Raw genomic sequence first — 22,275 nt, forward strand, 5'->3', positions numbered from 1 at the left:
CTGCTGTTTACCTTTCAGCATCTGTTGAATCACATTTTTCCAGCGATTTTTCTCAAGATTTCTTTCTCAAGACTGGAGAATGTTGCAGAATAAAGGTTAAACAGAGACTGTGCACCTTATCATTACTGGTTCAATGGTCAGATTTGCAGGTCTTCTGATGGCTGTTACATTGCAGTATATCTTAAACTATTGATGGAGGATTTATGTTTAATCAATCTCGTTTCAAGGGTCAAACTCAGGATTTCACAGGGATGCATCTGTGTCAAGAAACAGGAACACAATCTCTCTTCAGTGATCTGAGCTATATTGTGGGTACTCTTTCCATTAAGAATGTTCAGTAAAATGATCTTTGCATTGTTTCGTTCAGTGAGCAAGAGGACTATGGATGGAAGAACCTCAGATGGATTAACCTAACAAACTGACACTTGGCATGGAAATGCAGAGCGACCACAAGGCTTCTTGCGAGTGCTAGGCTACTGGTTATCTACTTACCGGAGGTGACTCTGCAGCAGTAGAGAGTGAGTCATTGGCAGTGGCCTCGGATGTGGCAGCTGGATCATAGCAGTATAGGGCATCTGCATTGCTGGCATTGGTGGTAGGTGGTGGGATGCGAACCATGGCCACAATGGCGATGTTGATGTCAGTGCGCATCATGAAGCTCACCAGGAAACCAGAGAATGACAGGAAGTATAGCACCACACGTGCTGGAACCATGTCTGCAATGGAAAACAATGTGCCCTGTCAGCTTGTTTCATCCAGTAATAAGCTGTAAGGTCGTGCTCACTTTTCAGCACACTAAATAGATCACAACTTAAAATTAAGAAATGAAAAGAAGTACATTAATGGAAAGTATTCAGCACACATTCAGTTTCCTGTCAGGGAAAAATATGTGAATATGTTATGGGTTAGATATGTTGAAAGTTGCCTGTCTTCAATAGCTGAGTGGTCAGCTTGGTTGAGTGCCATACGGAGACCCCAGATTCAATTCCCAGTACTGTCAGTGAATCAACAGACTTTACTGACCTGATTCAAGCATTTGGTTTCAAGCCAAAATTCACAAAGGTCATGAGAGAGACTAAACAAAAAGCAACCTGACTAGATAATATTATGACAAATCATTCATCTGGTGATGCAAAAAATTCTGCACTGATTTAGATAATTTTGATCAAGTTGCACTGTTTTTTGAGCTAACAAAAATAAACAAATCAGCCATTAGAAAAACATAACACATCCTAAGGAAAATATGTGTTTTATTATAGGCTTGAAGAAAACAGGCAGTGGATCAGTGTACTACAAGCTCCAAAAATTATGACAGACTTCTTGAAAGTTTTTTTGTATATTTATAATGAAATATTTCCCCATAAAGAAATTACAAGCAGACTGAAATCGATAACTGCTGGTGTAACATTCAGAAATATCGGAATATTGCTATGAGTTTTTAGTAAATGTATCAAAATCAGATTTTGATGGAAGCAGTAACCTAGATACTGTCCAAACCTCTGGTTTCAATCACGACAACAAGGAAGTTTTAAATAAATTTGAATAAATTATAGCTGAAGATACAGAAAAAGTACTATATCCATCAAAAATAATAAAAAAATGACTGGAAGGGATGACATACCAGAGTAATTAGAATATGCTGCTATCTGAAATAATAAACCAGTCAGTTCAAGAAGGTGGGTTCCCAGATGTTCTTAAGTATGCAGCAGAAAAGCCACTGTTTGAGAAAGGTACAAAGGAAGATGTAGGAAACTAGTGACCACAGATTCTACTCCCATTATTGTCAAAAGTGCCATGTTTGAAGACATTGTTAGAATCCAAATCCAAAATTTTATAGTAAAATCTGATATCATGACAGTAAATCAGTTCAGCTTCCAGAAAGGGGAGAGTACAGTATGTGCCACCAACAAACTTTTTCAGGAAATTACAAATCCCAAAAAAATCACAGGAATTTTCTGTGACATTACAATGGCTTTTAACTGTGTACACCACTCTCTTCTTTTAAATAAATTAGAGAGATATGGAATAAACGGCAATGTTCTGAAGTAGTTCATATCCCATTTAACAGACGGAAAGCAAAGGGTAGTTGTAACATCAGGAACAGGAAACTGTTCTCAAGGTTCCATTCTAGGCCTAATGCAGTTTTTATTTTACATGAATGATTTACCTCTAAATAAAACATCCCATTCAGTTTTATTTGTAGCTAAACAGTACTGTATTCACAATAACAATATTGGCCTATGCAAGTGACATGAACAAGAAAGCTGTCCACTACAGCTATTTTGAAACTGTTGTATCATATGTAATAATCTATTTTATGGAATGCAAGTAGTGTAAATAGGATATCATCACTTCAAAAAAATTGTTATTAGAAATATATGTAATATTAAGCCTAAGGGCTCATGCCAATCTTTATTCACGCATCTAAAAATTTTAACTACAGTATTCGATGTATTTACAATTATGAAATGTTTATCTTTTTACATACCAATCTACAATTTTTTTATAGAAAACCATATTCAACACATGTATGGCACAAGAAACAAGGATAATTTCGTGTTAGCATCTCACAGACTAAAACTCTGCTTCCAGACAGACTAAAACTCTGCTTCCATACTCCTCAACACATGGTTATGAAAGTTTATACTAAATCAGAAGTGAAAAACTTTCACAGTATGGAACTAGGTTTACCGAAGATAAAATTACTCACCATCCTAGTGCACAAATGTTATTATTAACTCATAGAATTTTTAAATAGTGGTAAAGATTTCTGTGTTGTGAAACGAAATGAGTTTGCAATTAATTTTAGTTTTTTTGACACACTGTCGGTATGTCAGTTAGATTTTTTATACTGATGAGTGTCCTGGACTTATGCCCTAACATCTGCAGACACATTATTCCCTGGTTTGATGGGCATCTTACACTTTTAGACAACTTTCACATGGAGATCTGAGTGACAGTGTCCCCAAATATTTCTTGAATTCAGTTCCAATATTTATCATCACAGAAGACTCATTTCTGCCAGGGAGTCACTATATGACTATCGCAGTTAAAAGGATGTATGCCACATTTCTAAAACCCTTTCAGTAAATTTGTAGAACTTCCCATTCACCTAACTACAACACCTTCGTCAGTAGGCTAATAACCGTATCCTTTGGAAGACAGATCTCGCTTCCTCCTTCTGGAGTCTTCCTCTACTGAGAAACAACATATCTCCGGTTCTTCAGTGAAGAAAAATACGGCACATCTAGAGACAGGAGATAATCAGCATTTGATGGCAGGCAGATGAACTTAATGATGGTTTGCTAACACAGCTCCACAGTTTTCACTGAGATGAGACCTGACATTATCTCCAAAACTCTCCTCCCTTCTTTCTTTCTTTAACGCAAAGGGGAGGAAGGGATATCGAAACCAACCACACACTCCATTCTATCCATCCTTTCTCAGACAAATTCAATTGTGTTTGGATATGAATTTGAATGTAGTCAGTCCATATTTGTTTACCTTTAAAAATAACACATGGAGGAAGGAAATCTGCTCCTGCATTCCCACAGAACATGACCCTAAAGATTGATTTAGAGGCATTCTCAGGATACTGGCCTGTCCAGTGAAATAAGAGCTTTCCTTTTGTTGGCATGTCATGAAATCTAGTTTTGTCAAAACTGAAAATATTTAGAGTCAAGAATGTCTTCAATCTCATCTTTGCATTACTCAAAAAAATACTGATTACATTCTAATCTACAGCAGCCACTTCCTTTAAGTATTGACTGTAAACTTGTGAGAAAATTCAGAACTATGTCTCTCTAAAAACGCCTTTCCCCATTCCTACTCAGGCATGTTATCTTTAAAGCAGACTACTTTTATTATACTGTAAATATCGTGAGCTTTCCAACTTTACAACTTCTTCAGTTGGTTCACACAGTTTTGCATTGGAATGCTATATTTTCTTGCGTCATCCCTCTGGCCACCTCGCCCTGTAGTAATTTCCACCAATGTTTTCTGCAGTGTTTCGTGTTAATAATGGGTTTTTGTACCATATTTCTGGGAACCACACCTGGTTTGAGAGGTTTCTGCTGTATCATGGTCTATAGTAGAAGAAAAACATAGTAAGCACAGTGTATCGCAATCATTTAACTTCACTAATATTGAGGTTTATTTATTATTGAGCCTGCAGTAAATTTTGATTAACACACAAATGAGTGACGTCAGAAGTTATACAATCGTCTGTAACAAATTTCTTTAATTACTGAAATATGATTTTTCGAATTTTTGCTCATGTAAATGCTATGTTCAAGCACCAAGATCAAGTAATCAAGCAATCCTGGGCCATTTTCTCAATTCTAATGTTACAATACGTTGACTATTATTGTAGTTTCAATATGGTAGACAATGTACTACGATCCTGGTAACTTCGTAGTGGGGAAATGTTACCCTAAAATGTGCTCTAATCTGCAACTAGCTAGACTATATCACAGTGGTCATTGTGATCCCTTGGGAAACAATTTCAAATCTAATTGCTTCACTGTAAACTCAGAAAATTATTAAATCGTTTAAGAATCAAACGTTGCGAAGGAGGTTATCATTTTTTCTCACAAATCGAAATTACAATCGGTATTATCAGAAGTTGTCTTCACGGCCTACACAAACTAAGAATAACAAGCTTTCAGGAAAGTGGAAAGACATCGAAATATGAACGAGAAAACAGAGGCGTACTAGAACTATTACTTTTAGTACAAAATTATGCCAGCAGGTGGAACACTATCCATTTGAAACAAAAGTAGTACGCGTACAAGGTACCATGACTGGTAAAAAGTTGCTTGATGAATTGTAGAAATGTAAAGTCACTTCAGCATTTGTACACTATTCTCCTGAAACACAGTGCTGTCTGCTAGCTAACATTGGATCTGTCTTAGAAATAACCATTCCAGCAGATGTCGCTCGATTTCCATAAACTTAGCTACTCCCAAAAGCACTTTGCCAGGAATCATCTTACTGGCTGCGTGGAGTTTACGACTGTGGCGTTTCCGACCTGATTGTACGTACCACAGGTACCGTTGCACTTCCGACCAACCGATTTTGCACAGTGGTATTTCCGATCAGAGCCAAGTGGCCAGTCGTTCCTCAAAAGCAGAAGTGTTGTCACCGACAGTCAGCCGGTGCCCTCGTTCCACCCTTCATTGCCGTGCATTTAGTTTCGTAAGGTACGGTACTTGAGTTCTATACAGTGTAATGGAAATAATTACAATACTGTAACGAAAGGAATGCCGTGTCTTTCAAAGATGGTCACCGCTACGAGTTGAACAGAAAATGTGATGAATATAGGAACTGCTTTTGTGTGCATTCCAAACGAAGCAAGTGCCAAGACCATCTAAAAATTGTAAACGGTGGGATCATGGCTGAACAGAACAAGTCTTGCTCACCTGACGAAACAGATGTGCCGATTAAAAAACGAATGCGAAACTGCGGAAAAGAACCCGCGATAAAAATACTGTTTTCCAAATTTTTAAAGAAGAATTCAAGATCTGAAAGATAAAGGTTTAGATTTCGTCGAAATGTGCCAAATTATGAGAACCCCAAGACTGGATTGTGCAGAACAAGAAGAGGAACTATTGGGACGGTCCAGAACCCTGGCTCTAGTTCTCCGATGCAGCTGAGTGAAGATTATTTGAAATTAACTGAAGGTAACAGCTTTTTGAAAACTGACGATGGGTTGCTCCTGGCAAAAGAATCTTTGTGTTCGGTTGTTTATAAACACAGAAAATCCTGTGTGAAAATGAAACTGTTATTGTGGACAGGAATTTTGACAATTTTTTGATACAATTCAGACAAATGTACACAATACACATCGACATCGTAAGCTTTGCTCAGACATTATTCAAAATATGTGTGGAAGACTTTTTTCTGTACTGAAACTTGTTAAGCCACCACTACTATTTCATTGCCTGTTGTAGCTGATTACAGTTAATCAATATTTGCAATGATTCTGTTCCTTCCAAAACATTTTATTAGCAACGAAGAGGTTTTAATATGTGAACACTTTTGTACGATACAGTAATTTTATTCCACTTTCAATTCAAGTGACACGTCCGTATTGGTTCAGATTGCATTCACTCATGTATCACCCGCTTGCATGAGTTTACCATTGCCGGTTCATTACTGTACGATCGCCTTTTCATAACACAACGCCTCTCGCGGATACGAAATTTAAATGTGAGCTTTAAAATTCTTTTTACAGAATATTTCATCTTTGTACATCGCGATCTTCTCTGTAAGCATACTCCGGCCCTGCTGAGTTATAACAATAATTCTTCTTTATTTCTTTTACGTGCGATGCAAGAAGTACGAGCTCTCGTGACGAGCCCTGTAGGCTTGCTCAGACTCGACTTCCTTACTCCGCGCCAAAAGATGTCCAGGAGACAGTGTCTTCCTCCCTCAGCGATGGGGCATCCCCGTCAGCGATGTGTCTCCGCTGTAGCAAAGTAGCATGAGGGTAGAGTCGATCCTTCCAGTATAGGATCGATATCTATACCCTTCGAAACTCTCATTCCGGTTACAATTTTCAATAAAAACAATGTCTGTGGAAGAAGATAGAAGAACTGGGATCAACGGAGAAATAACGGGATAGAGAACAACTCTAACTGTTTCGCTGCATCTTTGCTGGTGTGGCACATCTACATTACTAACAGACTAAGACTCTTCATGGTTCATGGTGCAAAATCCTACTTGCAGGTGGCCTATCTAACGGCTTCCAAGGGGCACCAAACCTTCCACCGAATTTTAAAATTTAAAATGCCGTTATAATCTACACGTTAAAAGATATAATCTTACGTTACAGGTTTAACACAGTAAGACAAGTATTGCAGTTATGAACTGTACATGTCTTCAGGCAGCGTAGCTCACTATGCGCAAATTACCCCTGATATATCCATCCAATATTTGAGAATGAGAGCACTTAGCGACATCCAACAAACTTTAACCACAATTCGAAACCTTTATGAAACGTTTTATCGCAGACACCCCCCACAAAATGATGACAGAAGGAAAAAGTTTATCACTTACTAAATTTATAATGATCTTGCAGTAAAACTTCAGTATCAGGTATAATTTTTTAAATTTATTACTTCTTTACAACAAACACTATTCGCAATACATTTTGCAGACGATGTGCACACAATACCACTGAATGTACTTGCAAAATTATATCAATGTACGATCCGCAGTTCAGGAGATATGGCACCAGATGTGTGAAAAACTACCTTTTACTTAAAATGGAGCGGTGAGCTATGCGTGGGTTTATATCAACACCTGCCACTCATTAAACTTTTCTGTACTTCGTATCGTAGCGATGAGTTCGCCGGCATCTTGCTTTAGGCAGCGTACCCACACGCAGAGAGGATTTAACCACAAGCACGCTTTCTGCTAAGGGGGGATGTTTGCTGGCTCTTCCACATGGTAACCAGGGCTCTTCATTGGCATCGAGCGGAGCAGCGCAGTGGTTAGCACACTGGACTCGCATTCGGGAGGACGAGCGTTCAAACCCTCGTGGGGCCATTCTCATTTAGGTTTTCTGTGATTTCCCTAAGTCGCTTAAGGCAAATGCCAGGATGGTTTTTTCAAAAGGGCTCGGCCGCTTTCCTCCCCCATCCTTCCCTAATCCGAGCTTGTAAAAATTGGAAATTTGTGGTAAGGTCTTATGGGATGGAGGTCATCGGTCCCTAAACTTACTCACCACTTAATCAAAGTAACTTAAGCTAAGAACAACACCCATGCCCGAGGGAAGACTCGAACCTCCGACGGGGGGAGCCGCCCGGACCGTGACAAGACGCCTTCTCAAATGACCTCGCTGTGCACGGATTTTAAACACAAATCTCCTCCTAATTGTTCATGTTATGGGTAGTGATCCGTAACTGTGATAAATCTGCCTACGACATTTGAAAACGTAGTGCTTTCTGCTGCATTCGTGGTCGCGAGTTTGTACGTTCAGAGTCGAGATGTTTCCATTTCTGTTGCTTTGGCTGCTGGGTGCCTAACTGCCAGCGTTTACTAGACAGCCAAGGGTTGGCATAGAAAGAAGACTGTGACTTCCTTTTGTTACGTGTGACCAAAGTACTGGTTGTGATTCGTGAAAACACCTGTTCTAAGAGCGAGGCCTTGTTACAGAAATTTAATTTGGGTTCTCGCAGTTTAGCTTTGATCAGTCATATTTCTAAGCCCACTTGTAAAAAGTAATACCTTGCCAAACAAAATCTTTTACTATTTGGTGTAATCATGGTGGGTATAAAAAGAATTAATCATGTAGCTAGTGTGTGTTCCCTTGTTAAAGGCTCATGTGCTAAATTTGTCATGCAAAATTAGTAATTCTGAATCGTCTGTTTCCTTTTAAACACTTAAGTGTTAATTTGCTATTTTTAATTCAAGATTACAGAGCCGAAATATAAAAACTTAATTTGCTTACACTTAACGCCTGAAAAGGTCTTATGAGATGTTTCGGGGTGAGATCTGTAATTATGAGCCGAATGAAGGGACCGAGCAAAGTTAGTGAAAAGCTCAAGCCGGTCACCTTATGTCAGTGCCTGTTTACTAACCAAATGTATTTGTTTTCATCTCTGTGAATTGTGATTTAATACTGTTAATGCTTTTAGAGTTTACTTATGAAGTGAGCATTTTAATAACTCGTCTCTTTAACGGAAAATTGTTGTGAAACTTTTAAATTCTTTTAATATTGATTCCCTCACGGTTTATGGGATTTAAATCTCAAATATGCAAAATTTTAAAATTTCTTTAAAGGTAAAAAAAATCTGAAGTGTCATTCTGTCTGTGGGGTGCATTAATAATTTTATAGAGGCTGTTGTACTGTCCATCTTGAAGAAAGGCAAAATACTTCTATGGTAATCATAATACTATCTTCCTCAGGAATCCAGTTATTCATTATTGCCAAAATTATTTGAATGCCGCTGAGGCGAATAAATTTTGTAAAAATCTTTTTTCTTTCTGGGTAATCTGAGTTCAGCACCTAACCACTCCCAGCCGCATGCTACCTGCCGTATCAAAAACTTTAGAATCAGGTACGACACTTTATTACTTATTTCCTATTAACTCTATTCCCAGCACATTTTGTGGACAGTATCCACACATCACTTAATGTATCAGGTTGCTATAATAATTAAAGTGCAGCAACTCACGGAGGTCCAGTGTGGGCTGTAATTATCGTACGGCAGCGAAACTTCGTAGACATCAAGCTAACATGTAAATGCGGAACCGATTTACGCCGGCAAAAACTAGTTTCAACTTTGGCTACCAGGTGCAAATCTGGAGTTGTATGACACACACGCTGTCATTTGACAAGCCATAACGTGAGTGAACTGTATGGCTGTAGAGAAGAGAGAAAACGCGATATTAGTGAAACTGTTATGTGAACAGTAGCAATGAAAGTGCTGCATTGAGAGAATATCGCCGACTGAAATGTCATATTTAAAGAAGACGATAACGAAATTCTGAGACACGGGTGTGCTTGTTGTGGCCTCTGGAAGAGGAATGCATCCTACGGTGTTGGACGTTATTGTTTGCTGTAACTGACCATGCAGCACGTTGTCCAGCTAGTGCTAATGTTTGTGCACCGTCTCGAGAACTGTCCATGCTATGGTCAACAGCATGGAAAATTTGGCAATCTATATTACAATTGTACCCGTAAAAGATACAGACGGTGCTGCAACTGAAACCTCGTTATCTGCAGCAATGTTTTGCATTTGATCTTCGGTTTTGGTGCGGATTTAAGTTGATGACATGTGACTGGGCAATACTCTGTGGAGTGACGAGGCACATTTTACACTACAGGGTACAGTGAATACACAGAACTACCGAATTTAGGGTAATGTTAAAGCGAGTATTGTGCACGAAGTGCCACTGCACTCGCCATATGTCAATGTTTAGTGTGGATTCATTGCACGCTTATTCTTAGTCCGTCCGTCCTTTGAAGATAATATACCCAGAGGGCCTGTCAGGCGTACAATGACGTATGCACGTTGTCGAGACCTCCTTGTACAGCATGTGATTCCTGCTTTGGAAGCGCGCAGCTGTATGGAAAGCATTATTTCATGCAAGATGGGGTAACACCTAATGCCGCTCGCTCAGTGAAAGATCTGCTTAATGCAACCTTCCATGAGCATGTTATCTCCACATGTTTTCCAGATGCTTGGCCTGTAAGATCACCTGATCTGAATCCATGTGACTTTTGACTCTGAGGATATCTAAAAGTATGCGTTTACCAGGGACACATTTGGTTCCTACCTGACCTGAAGGCCAGTATACAGAAATATATAGCTCAGACTCCACCGGAACTGCGAGCAACAGTAATCAGGTCGTTTTAAGGATGTTGCATCTCGTCGACGTCTCTTGCGCTCATATTGAACAAACTGTGTAATCAGCGGTTAATAATAAAATCAACATTATGACTTTCTCAGTTGTTTGATCTTTTCTGTTCACGTCCCATTCCTAATTCTTGCATACAGAAGCCTTTCTATACGTCTATCTTGCGTTCACGGCGCTAGATTTGCACCCGGTCGCTAAAATTAGTACTAAACTTTTCCAGTGTAAGTCGGTTCCATATTAACACATTAGCATAGCTACCAAGTTTCGGTGTCATACTATTATTAAAGCACACATTGGACCTCCATGAGTTGCTGTACTTTCATTATAACTACCGGGTACCTGCAAAATTATATCATTGTGCGACACAATAGTTCAGGAGATATGAATGAAAAACCAGCTTTAGTATAAACCTTTGAGTTCCAGTGGTTTCTACCTCAAATCACAATTTTATGGATTTTATTTTGAAGTACCAGTGCCTTTAGCATTAAAAACCGCCTATGATGTTGCTAGACAGAGACATCTGAGGCACTGCTACGAATGTAGCGCATTCTAACAGTCACTTATAACGTTCAAAGCAACACTGGACTGAGTGACTGTAGGAGAGTTTGTTGAAAACTGAGTTGAAGTAATTCCAAAGCAAATCCACCTTCTTAAAAGAATTGGTTGTTTACTTTTTGCCAATTTCTTCTTGTATTCATTGCTTTGCTACGATAATAAAGCTTAATAATTTTGTGAAAAAAATTAAAATTATGTTTTTTTCGTATTGTTGGGACTTAAGGTTTAAAACGGAGCGCATATCACAACAACTATACACAGTGAATGTTTGGTAATGACAGCACTTAGCGAGTTCCAACGAACTTCATTTCTAAATTTTTTCTCGCTTGTTTGGTTAACGTCAGATATCTAACACATTAACTCATCTCTAAAGTAATTTGGTATTTGAAACTGCTTTATACATGGGAGTTCTATTCTTTAAAGACTCGGGGTTTGATCATACAGTGTAGGCTTTCTCGCCGATATCGTCTTTACTTAAAACTTCCGGGCCGATAGGCCGTGACCGATGTATAAAACTCTCCCCTGACGTTTCGTCTCCGACTGCGGAAGACATCCTCGGAGACAAAACGGTCAGGGGAGTATTTTATTCATCGACCACGGCATATCAGTCCAAAAGTTTTAAGTGAAGATTCGGGGTTTAATGGTCTTCCACTAAGCAGTATTGTTGAGCCGTGGTTGGTAATAAGGTAGGAAATTCCCTGTGGAGGAAAGATCACGCAGTTCGCAGGCTGCACGTTCAATCAATGGACGGAAAATACTTGTGGCGACGTCATTTATCCACTGCGCCAAAAACAGCGGGTGAAAGCTGCAGCTGATAGATATTTATCTTTGCCGTAGTCGGCTTGGTTACGAGTTGTTTATTCTTGTTAGTTTTTGATCTGTGCTTGGAAAATAAAATGTTTTCTCATCTCATGAAAAAGCTGTTACTTCGTAGACATCAAGCTAACATGTAAATGCGGAACCGATTTACGCCGGCAAAAACTAGTTTCAACTTTGGCTACCAGGTGCAAATCTGGCGTTGTATGACACACACGCTGTCATTTGACAAGCCATAACGTGAGTGAACTGTATGGCGGTAGAGAAGAGAGAAAACGCGATATTAGTGAAACTGTTATGTGAACAGTAGCAATGAAAGTGCTGCATTGAGAGAATATCGCCGACTGAAATGTCATATTTAAAGAATACGATAACGAAATTCTGAGACACGGGTGTGCTTGTTGTGGCCTCTGGAAGAGGAATGCATCCTACGGTGTTGGACGTTATTGTTTGCTGTAACTGACCATGCAGCACGTTGTCCAGCTAGTGCTAATGTTTGTGCACCGTCTCGAGAACTGTCCATGCTATGGTCAACAGCATGGAAAATTTGGCAATCTATATTACAATTGTACCCGTAAAAGATACAGACGGTGCTGCAACTGAAACCTCGTTATCTGCAGCAATGTTTTGCATTTGATCTTCGGTTTTGGTGCGGATTTAAGTTGATGACATGTGACTGGGCAATACTCTGTGGAGTGACGAGGCACATTTTACACTACAGGGTACAGTGAATACACAGAACTACCGAATTTAGGGTAATGTTAAAGCGAGTATTGTGCACGAAGTGCCACTGCACTCGCCATATGTCAATGTTTAGTGTGGATTCATTGCACGCTTATTCTTAGTCTGTCCGTCCTTTGAAGATAATATACCCAGAGGGCCTGTCAGGCGTACAATGACGTATGCACGTTGTCGAGACCTCCTTGTACAGCATGTGATTCCTGCTTTGGAAGCGCGCAGCTGAATGGAAAGCATTATTTCATGCAAGATGGGGTAACACCTAATGCCGCTCGCTCAGTGAAAGATCTGCTTAATGCAACCTTCCATGAGCATGTTATCTCCACATGTTTTCCAGATGCTTGGCCTGTAAGATCACCTGATCTGAATCCATGTGATTTTTGACTCTGAGGATATCTAAAAGTATGCGTTTACCAGGGACACATTTGGTTCCTACCTGACCTGAAGGCCAGTATACAGAAATATATAGCTCAGACTCCACCGGAACTGCGAGCAACAGTAATCAGGTCGTTTTAAGGATGTTGCATCTCGTCGACGTCTCTTGCGCTCATATTGAACAAACTGTGTAATCAGCGGTTAATAATAAAATCAACATTATGACTTTCTCAGTTGTTTGATCTTTTCTGTTCACGTCCCATTCCTAATTCTTGCATACAGAAGCCTTTCTATACGTCTATCTTGCGTTTACGGCGCTAGATTTGCACCCAGTCGCTAAAATTAGTACTAAACTTTTCCAGTGTAAGTCGGTTCCATATTAACACATTAGCATAGCTACCAAGTTTCGGTGTCATACTATTATTAAAGCACACATTGGACCTCCATGAGTTGCTGTACTTTCATTATAACTACTGGGTACCTGTAAAATTATATCATTGTGCGACACAATAGTTCAGGAGATATGAATTGAAAACCAGATTTAGTATAAACCTTTGAGTTCCAGTGGTTTCTACCTCAAATCACAATTTTATGGATTTTATTTTGAAGTACCAGTGCCTTTAGCATTAAAAACTGCCTATGATGTTGCTAGACAGAGACATCTGAGGCACTGCTACGAATGTAGCGCATTCTAACAGTCACTTATAACGTTCAAAGCAACACTGGACTGAGTGACTGTAGGAGAGTTTGTTGAAAACTGTGTTGAAGTAATTCCAAAGCAAATCCACCTTCTTAAAAGAATTGGTTGTTTACTTTTTGCCAATTTCTTCTTGTATTCATTGCTTTGCTACAATAATAAAGCTTAATAATTTTGTGAAAAAAATTAAAATTATGTTTTTTTCGTATTGTTGTGACTTAAGGTTTAAAACGGAGCGCACATCACAACAACTATACACAGTGAATGTTTGGTAATGACAGCACTTAGCGAGTTCCAACGAACTTCATTTCTAAATTTTTTCTCGCTTGTTTGGTTAACGTCAGATATCTAACACATTAACTCATCTCTAAAGTAATTTGGTATTTGAAACTGCTTTATACATGGGAGTTCTATTCTTTAAAGACTCGGGGTTTGATCATACAGTGTAGGCTTTCTCGCCGATATCGTCTTTACTTAAAACTTCCGGGCCGATAGGCCGTGACCGATGTATAAAACTCTCCCCTGACGTTTCGTCTCCGACTGCGGAAGACATCCTCGGAGACAAAACGGTCAGGGGAGTATTTTATTCATCGACCACGGCATATCAGTCCAAAAGTTTTAAGTGAAGATTCGGGGTTTAATGGTCTTCCACTAAGCAGTATTGTTGAGCCGTGGTTGGTAATAAGGTAGGAAATTCCCTGTGGAGGAAAGATCACGCAGTTCGCAGGCTGCACGGTCAATCAATGGACGGAAAATACTTGTGGCGACGTCATTTATCCACTGCGCCAAAAACAGCGGGTGAAAGCTGCAGCTGATAGATATTTATCTTTGCCGTAGTCGGCTTGGTTACGAGTTGTTTATTCTTGTTAGTTTTTGATCTGTGCTTGGAAAATAAAATGTTTTCTCATCTCATGAAAAAGCTGTTACTTCATAAAATATAAAGGCTCCCATAGTGGTGATCCCGAAAATCGTAGCAGAAGCATAAAGAAAATATATATACCGACGAGAATAATGAATTCAGAGACAAAAGCATGGGGCAGTGGAATCAAGATTGAAGACTACAGTCTGTTCGACAAAGGATCGCGGTCCACGCCCTTTGATTCGCCACAAAACGGAACGGCAGATGTTAACGCAAAAGATGGGAGTACCTACGCGCGACACGGAAATAAGCTTTCCGCGTTCTGGCCGACGCGCCCCCAGCTTTGGTTTACGCAGGCTGAATGCATATTTCGGCAGCGTGGGGTGTCTAACAACATTGACAAATTTAATATAGTGGTTTTACATCTAAATTTAGAAGTGATAGAGCAAGTAGAAGAAACCTTGTCGCAACAAAATTAATTTGTGCTAAAGGAAGCTCTCATACAGCATTATACGTTGTCACCAGATTTGCGACTACAAAAAATTTTCGCATACGAAGATTTGGGCGACAAGACTCCGTCACAAGTACTCAAAGCCTTACGTACATTAGCCGGCCGGAACTCCTACCATTGCAAGTCTTAGCAAAAAAGGCAGACACCATCGCAAACACCTTAACCGAAGTTTCTGCGTGTTCCGAATTCAACTACAGCCAGGATAGAGGCCCAAGAACGTGTAATGTGATGGAATCTGACGTCAGTGAGCCAGGAACATGCAATAATACTTCCCTACATCAGTGCTCATCGACCGAACCCACCATACAGCAACTGACAGCACAAGTGGCAAAACTCAACGTGCAAGTAACTTCACACCACCAGCAGCTACGAAGTCGCAGTTGGAAAAGACGAAGAAATGCTATCCAACAGGATTTGACAGATCAATGGTGCTGGTACCACAGACGCTTCGGTAACACTGCCCGTCAATGTATTCAACCCTGCAGCTACCCAAACTTAAAAGGCGGGCGTTAAAGGGCGCTAACGTTCGTCAACAACAACATAGGCGCCCGAGTCATAGCGTGATTCAAAGAGGTGAAAACGCCACGGTATCTGCAGTCAACCAATCACACAGATTGTTCGTGTTGGACCTCTCTTCAGGTGAGAAGTTTCTGATTGACACAGGTTCAGAAGTCAGTGTTTATCCAAGAAAGAGGGGTGATATACTCACGACAACAACGCAACATGTGCTGACTGCGGCAAACAATTCCAGAATATCTACCTATGGTGAGAAACAGTTGGCATTACATCTGAATTCCAACTTCCATCCAAAATGGACTTTTGTGGTTGCTGATGTGCCGAGTCCTATAATTGGAGCGGACTTTTTACGGAACTACCGACTTATGCCCGACTTGGTTAACCGTCGTTTGGTGACAGTTCCCAGAGAAGGGATATTGCCTACTGCGTCTTCCACGTCGGTTCAAGTGCAGTGCCATGTGCCCGTGTCTTTCCGCACGAAGATTTCCGGCTCCTCTACCGCGTCATCCGCGTCGGGATATTGTGATACGATTTCGTACCCGCAAGTAAGCGGGGCGCACACGTGTGCGTCACGCAGGAAGACACCCGACAGTCGTAACGATTCGTATACTGTAGGCAATATCAGAGCACTGTCGGAGGAATCACTTTTTCGTAAACTGCTTCAAGACTTTCCAGCACTTACCGAACCCGTTAACGCAACCAGGAAATGCAGACACAATACTCAACACCACATCAGCACGACACAAGGTCAACCCGTTGCCTTCCGCTCGCGGAGTCTGCCTCCAGAGAAGCTGCTCGCGGCGCGAGCTGAGTTCGACAGACTTCTAAAAATATTGTAAGTAGGTCTGATAGTTCATGGGCATCTCCAATTCACATGGTCCGTAAAAAAGACAATTCATGGAGAGTATGTGGAGACTACAGGGCGCTCAATGCCCGCACATTTCCCGACCGCTACCCAGTACCCAATGTGACTGATTTTAACAGTACGATTAGCAATGCCAAAATATTTAGTGTGATTGATTGCGCCAAAGCATTTTCCCAGATTCCCATGGCTCCATCTGACATTAAAAAAACAGCAGTTATCACACCATTCGGTTTGTTTGAGTACAATTTTATGCCATTTGGCCTCAGAAACGCTGCCCAAACATGGCAAAGATTCATGCATGAGGTGCTTCGAGAATTACCATTCGTATTTTGTTATATGGACGACATTTTAGTATTCTCTGGTTCTGTATATCAGCATGTCGAACATCTGCGGCAGCTTTTCCGCCGTCTGACAGGGTATGGTATGATTATTAACGAAACAAAGTGCACGTTTGGAAAACGCGAGGTTAAGTTCCTGGGATATTTGGTTTCAGCAGCAGGACTGTCACCTTTGCCTGAGCGGGTTGAAGCAGTACAACAGATGCCCCTTCCCATAACTTACAAAGGACTTCGCAGATTTTTAGGCATGCTCAACTATTACAGACATCACTTACCTAAATTAGCTGCCGCCCAAGAGCCACTCACAACGTTACTTGCAGGTAAAAATACAACAGGAAATCGTACAATTCCATGGAGTCCAGATGCTGAAGCAGCTTTCCATGACTTAAGAAATGTCTTTCTCGGGCAACACTACTGGGACATCCAAGATTGAGCGCTCCTTTAGCGCTCATGGTTGATGCGAGCCAAACAGCAGTGGGTGCAGCGCTACAGCAAGAAGTTGATGGCAGATGGCAGCCGCTCGCATTTTTCTCTAAAAACCTGACTCGACAGCAGCAAAAATGGAGTGCTATTGACCGTGAGTTGCTTGCTATTTACTTAGCCGTAAAGCATTTTCGCACGTCTGTCGAAGGGAGGCACTTTGCAATTTTTACCGATCACAAGCCGTTAGTAGCTATATTTCAACGAGACACAGAGCTCAATTCACCACGTCAGTGCAGGCAAGTCGAGTACATTGCACAGTTCACAACTGACGTGCGTCACATTTCAGGAAAAGACAACCTGGTCGCAGATTGCCTGTCTAGGAATTGTGCCAGTTTAAATTCAATTCGTTGGACCGAGTTAGCGTCTAAACAACGAGAAGATCCTTTCTTGCGCCGTCTAATAGAGGAACAGAGAACTGCGCTGCAGCTCAGACGTGTGTCTGTCCCAAATGTTCCAGAAGGAATTTGGTGTGATGTAGCAAAAGGAAAGGAGCGACCTTACATACTAGAACAATATCGTCGCGAGATTTATAGTGCACTACATACAGGAGTACGAGCTACAGCCAAGTTAGTTTCCTCCAAAGTAGTGTGGCCTGGAATACAAAAAGATTGTCGTGCATGGGCGCGTGCATGCCTAACATGCCAGCGTAATAAAATCAGCAGACATGGCTTTGCACCTATTGCCGATTTCCCGACGCCATCTGCAAGATTTTCACATATACATGTGGACATTGTGGGCCCGCTATCATGCTCTTCAGAACAACGCTATTTGCTCACAATCATTGATCGTTTTACCAGGTGGCCAGAAGTAGTTGTAATACAAGACATTTCTGCGGAGTCGGTTGCAAAAGCACTGTTGCATTCATGGTTCTCCAGGTTTGGCGTTCCGCAAAACATAACAACAGATCGCGGAAGGCAGTTTGAAAGCCAACTTTTCAATGAACTTTTACTACTGTGCGGGTGCAACCACCTACGCACCGCAAGCTATCATCCATCTAGTAATGGAATGGTGGAACGACTACACCGCACGCTCAAAGCTGCATTAATGTGTAGAACCACTTCATGGCCTGAAGCACTACCGCTGGTCCTACTCGGATTGAGAACGGCCGTGAAGGAGGACTTACAATGCTCTTCCGCAGAATTGGTTTACGGCGAGCAATTGAGGGTTCCTGGAGAATTTATCGTTCCAGCATCTACACAGCCGTTCGCCCCTGAGCTATGCACGCAATTCGCGAGACAACTCAGCGTTAGAATGCGAAACATCAAACCCACTAACCCTGTCAGACATGGAGACCGGAGAGTGTTCGCGCATAAAGACCTGCAAGCAACGTCCCACGCGTGGCTTAGGGATGATACGGTGCGCCCGCCGCTTGTTTCGCCTTACTCTGGACCATACGGGGTAATCGCAAGAGGAAGCCACAGCTTCAAAATCGATAAGGATGGTAAAGAAGAGACAGTCTCAATTGAGCGGCTTAAACCTGCTTACACCGAAGAGGGTACACTCCTTCCTCGGTCTGCAAAATCACCCTCAAACGTGGAGGCCAAAGAAACAGCAGAGAGTCTCGCCGAGCCCTCGGTTTCAGAAGAGGACAACGAAGCAGCAAGTGCAGAACAGGAGCAGCTATTGCCTGCACCAGACGTTTTCAAGAGAAATGGGAGAAAAATCAAGTTCAAGTTTCCCCACATACCTGGTGCACCCGGTTTCAAAAGGAGGGGGGCTGATGTGGCGACGTCATTTATCCACTGCGCCAAAAACAGCGGGTGAAAGCTGCAGCTGATAGATATTTATCTTTGCCGTAGTCGGCTTGGTTACAAGTTGTTTATTCTTGTTAGTTTTTGATCTGTGCTTGGAAAATAAAATGTTTTCTCATCTCATGAAAAAGCTGTTACTTCATAAAATATAAAGGCTCCCATATACTAATATAGTAATTGAAATGCGGAATGCATTTAGCGGCACAGACCACAAACGCTGTCGAACTTTGGCATCTATTAAGTTGGTGCGTAAATTTCTAGCGTTTATGTTTTGCATGCTGATATTCCGGTTTCTGTGGATTTGTTTATCGATTGTCATTTTTTATTTGTAGTTCACTGTTGCTATTTGAATTTACATATTGTCATTTTGTCATATGGAGATAGATAGTGGAGCTGTGGACGCTAGAAAATGGAGTGTCAAGTCGAGAAATCTGAAAATTTCCGGCATATTCTTCCTTTTGAGTTCAATAGAGGGGTGACAACAGCGGAGGTAGCCAGAAACATTTGCGCCATGTTTGGACACTGCACGGCAAAAAATGGTTTTATCTTTTTTTTTAGGAGAATCGTTTTGACGTTAGTGACTCTTCACATTCATGAAGACCTTCGGGGTTTGATGAAGATCGTTTAAACATATTAATCCGCAATAATCCATGTCAATGTACTTGAGAATTGGCAGATATGATGAACTGTGATCATTCCACTATCGTGCGACATTTGCTTGATTCAAAAATCGGGTGTGTGGGTACTGCATCCTCTGAGCCAAAATCACAAAAATCAGCGGGTGACCATATTTGCATCCCTCCCTTCTCGTCATCAACTGGCTAATCAACAACACCGACGATTCCTATCCTGTATCGTTACTGGTGACGAGAAATGGAGTCTTTATGCTAATCTAAGGAAAAGAAAGGAATGGTTCAGCCCAAACAAAGCAACAACTCCCCGTACAAAAACCTGCGCGCAAGTACAAAGAAAATGTTATGCATGTGGTAGAATAGCGACGGTGTGGTGTACAACGAATTGCTTCCCCGGGGTGTAACCATGACTGATGACACACACTGTCGACAACTGAGACGGTTTGCAGACGCAGTCGAACAACGACCAGGAAGACAGCGTGAAGTGATGCTACTGCATGATAACGCCCGCCTGCATTCTGCTACGCTGTCGAAAACACTATACACGTGTTGGGTTGTGAAGTCATTCGTCACCCACTTTATCCACCTGATCTTCCGCCCTCAGACTTTTATCTTTTCCTCTCTCTATCGACAAACCTTCAAGGAATTTCCTTTCCGTATGAAAATGCGTTCCGAACATGGCTCGACCAGTTCTTCGCCTCAGAACCAGCTGATTTCTACAGTCGCGGAATCGTAAGGTCCCTACGACGAGTTGCTTGTGCCCGGCAAAGAGAAGCGGTCGTCCCAAGTGTGGGTGAAGTCAATGTAGAGCGCGCACGAGGGACATTCAAAAGAAGTCCAAAGAAATCGGTGCCTCGTGCATCCCGTGAACTCTAAATGGCTCCAATGACAGTGTGGAAAGTCCTGCGACAGAAGCTGTCTATGAAATCTTTCAAACTGGAGCTAGTGCAGAAGCTCAATGACGACGACAAAGACAAGCGTTTTGAGTTTTGTTCGGAGTTGCAACAATTGAATGAGGATGTAATGAATAAGTATGTAATGTAATGTAAGGAATAATGAATTGTTGATCGCTTAATTTTTAGCGTCGAAGCCACTTTTCACACTAATGGGAAAGTGAACAGGTATAATTGCCGAATCTGGGGTACACACGAATACATTGAATTTGAGCGTGATTCCCCTAAGGTAAATGTTTTTTGTGCCTTCTCACGTCGAAAACTGTACAGGCCATTCTACTTCGCCGAGTGCACTGTCAATAGATATTCCTACTTGGACATGTTGTAGCAATGGCTGATGCCTCAAATGCAATCGGACTCTCCGTTCATCTTTCAGCAGGATGTGGTTCCAACCCATTTTCATCGTGAGTACCTGAACATGGAGCTGCCGCATCGATGGATCGGCCGTGCTGTAGAAGGGGACAGCTGTTTCATGAAACGGCTTCCCCGATCACCAGATCTCACTCCGTGTGACTTTTTTCTGTGGGAACACATAAAAGATCTGGTGTATGTACTGCCTCTACCACGTGATGTAGCAGAGCTCCGGGAGAGAACGCGGGAAGCGACTGCCACAGTCGACGACGCCATGCTAGAATGGGTATGGCAAGAATTCGATTACCGTATTGACGTCTGCCGGGTCACTCATGGTTCGCATATCGAATGTTTGTAAAAAAGAACTTTCAGAGTTTCTCTTCAAAATGCAATATGTATGACATCTGTACAATGTTCAGTTCTTGTGCAATAAATAATTGAAAAGTGTTTCCGAACTTTAGGTACACCCTGTATTACTAAAAGGCTAAGCCAGTGGACGGTCACCATATTCCGGCTGCAGACTGCCTGTCTAATCAAAATTTGACTTTCAATGTTTCGTATAGTTGGTGACAGAATTTAAAAATTTAAAATGCTTTCATCATCTATTCTCATTGCGAGGTATTACCTTGTACCAAAGGTTTAATGCAATAAACAAGTCTTACGGTTAGAAACTGTGTCTAAGTCTAGACGCAGCACAATTTATGGCGCTCAAATTACCAAGAATATACTCCTCAATATTTGAGAATGGGAGTATTTAGCGACTTCCAACAAACTTTACACAAAATTTCAAACATTCATGTAACTTTTCTCGTTGCCCCCCCCCCCCCCCCCCCAAAAAAACCACAAAATGATGAAAGGGAAAATGTTTATCGCTTACTACATTCTACATCTACATCTACATCCATACTCCGCAAGCCACCTGACGGTGTGTGGCGGAGGATACCCTGAGTACCTCTATCGGTTCTCCCTTCTATTCCAGTCTCGTACTGTTCGTGGAAAGAGGGATTGTCCCTATGCTTCTGTGTGCGCTCTAATCTCTCTGATTTTATCCTCATGGCCTCTTCGCGAGATATACGTAGGAGGGAGCAATATACTGCTTGACTCTTCGGTGAAGGTATGTTCTCGAAACTTTAACAAAAGCCCGTACCGAGCTACTGAGCGTCTCTCCTGCAGTCTTCCACTGGAGTTTATCTATCATCTCCGTAACGCTTTCGCGATTACTAAATGATCCTGTAACGAAGCGCGCTGCTCTCCGTTGGATCCTCTCTATCTTTTCTATCAATCCTATTTGGTATGGATCCCACACTGCTGAGCAGTATTCAAGCAGTGGGCGAACAAGCGTACTGTAACCTACTTCCTTTGTTTTCGAATTACATTTCCTTTGGATTCTTCCAATGAATCTCAGTCTGGCATCTGCTTTACCGACGATCAACTTAATGTGGTAATTCCATTTTAAATCACTCCTAA

At 41.4% G+C, this 22,275-nt stretch overlaps 1 protein-coding gene across 3 annotated transcripts in view; it reads right to left on the minus strand.

Annotated features, from left to right (window-relative positions):
- LOC124777517 (sialin-like) overlaps positions 1-22,275 on the minus strand; it is a 433,945-nt gene that overhangs the window by 49,553 nt on the left and 362,117 nt on the right. For all 3 annotated transcript variants that reach the window (XM_047252962.1, XM_047252963.1, XM_047252964.1), the window contains one exon: positions 493-716. In XM_047252962.1, coding sequence (XP_047108918.1) covers positions 493-716 — 224 coding nt within the window. The remainder of the gene's footprint in view (positions 1-492; positions 717-22,275) is intronic.

Source organism: Schistocerca piceifrons, chromosome 2, assembly GCF_021461385.2.
Source record: "Schistocerca piceifrons isolate TAMUIC-IGC-003096 chromosome 2, iqSchPice1.1, whole genome shotgun sequence".
NCBI lineage: Eukaryota > Metazoa > Arthropoda > Insecta > Orthoptera > Acrididae > Schistocerca > Schistocerca piceifrons.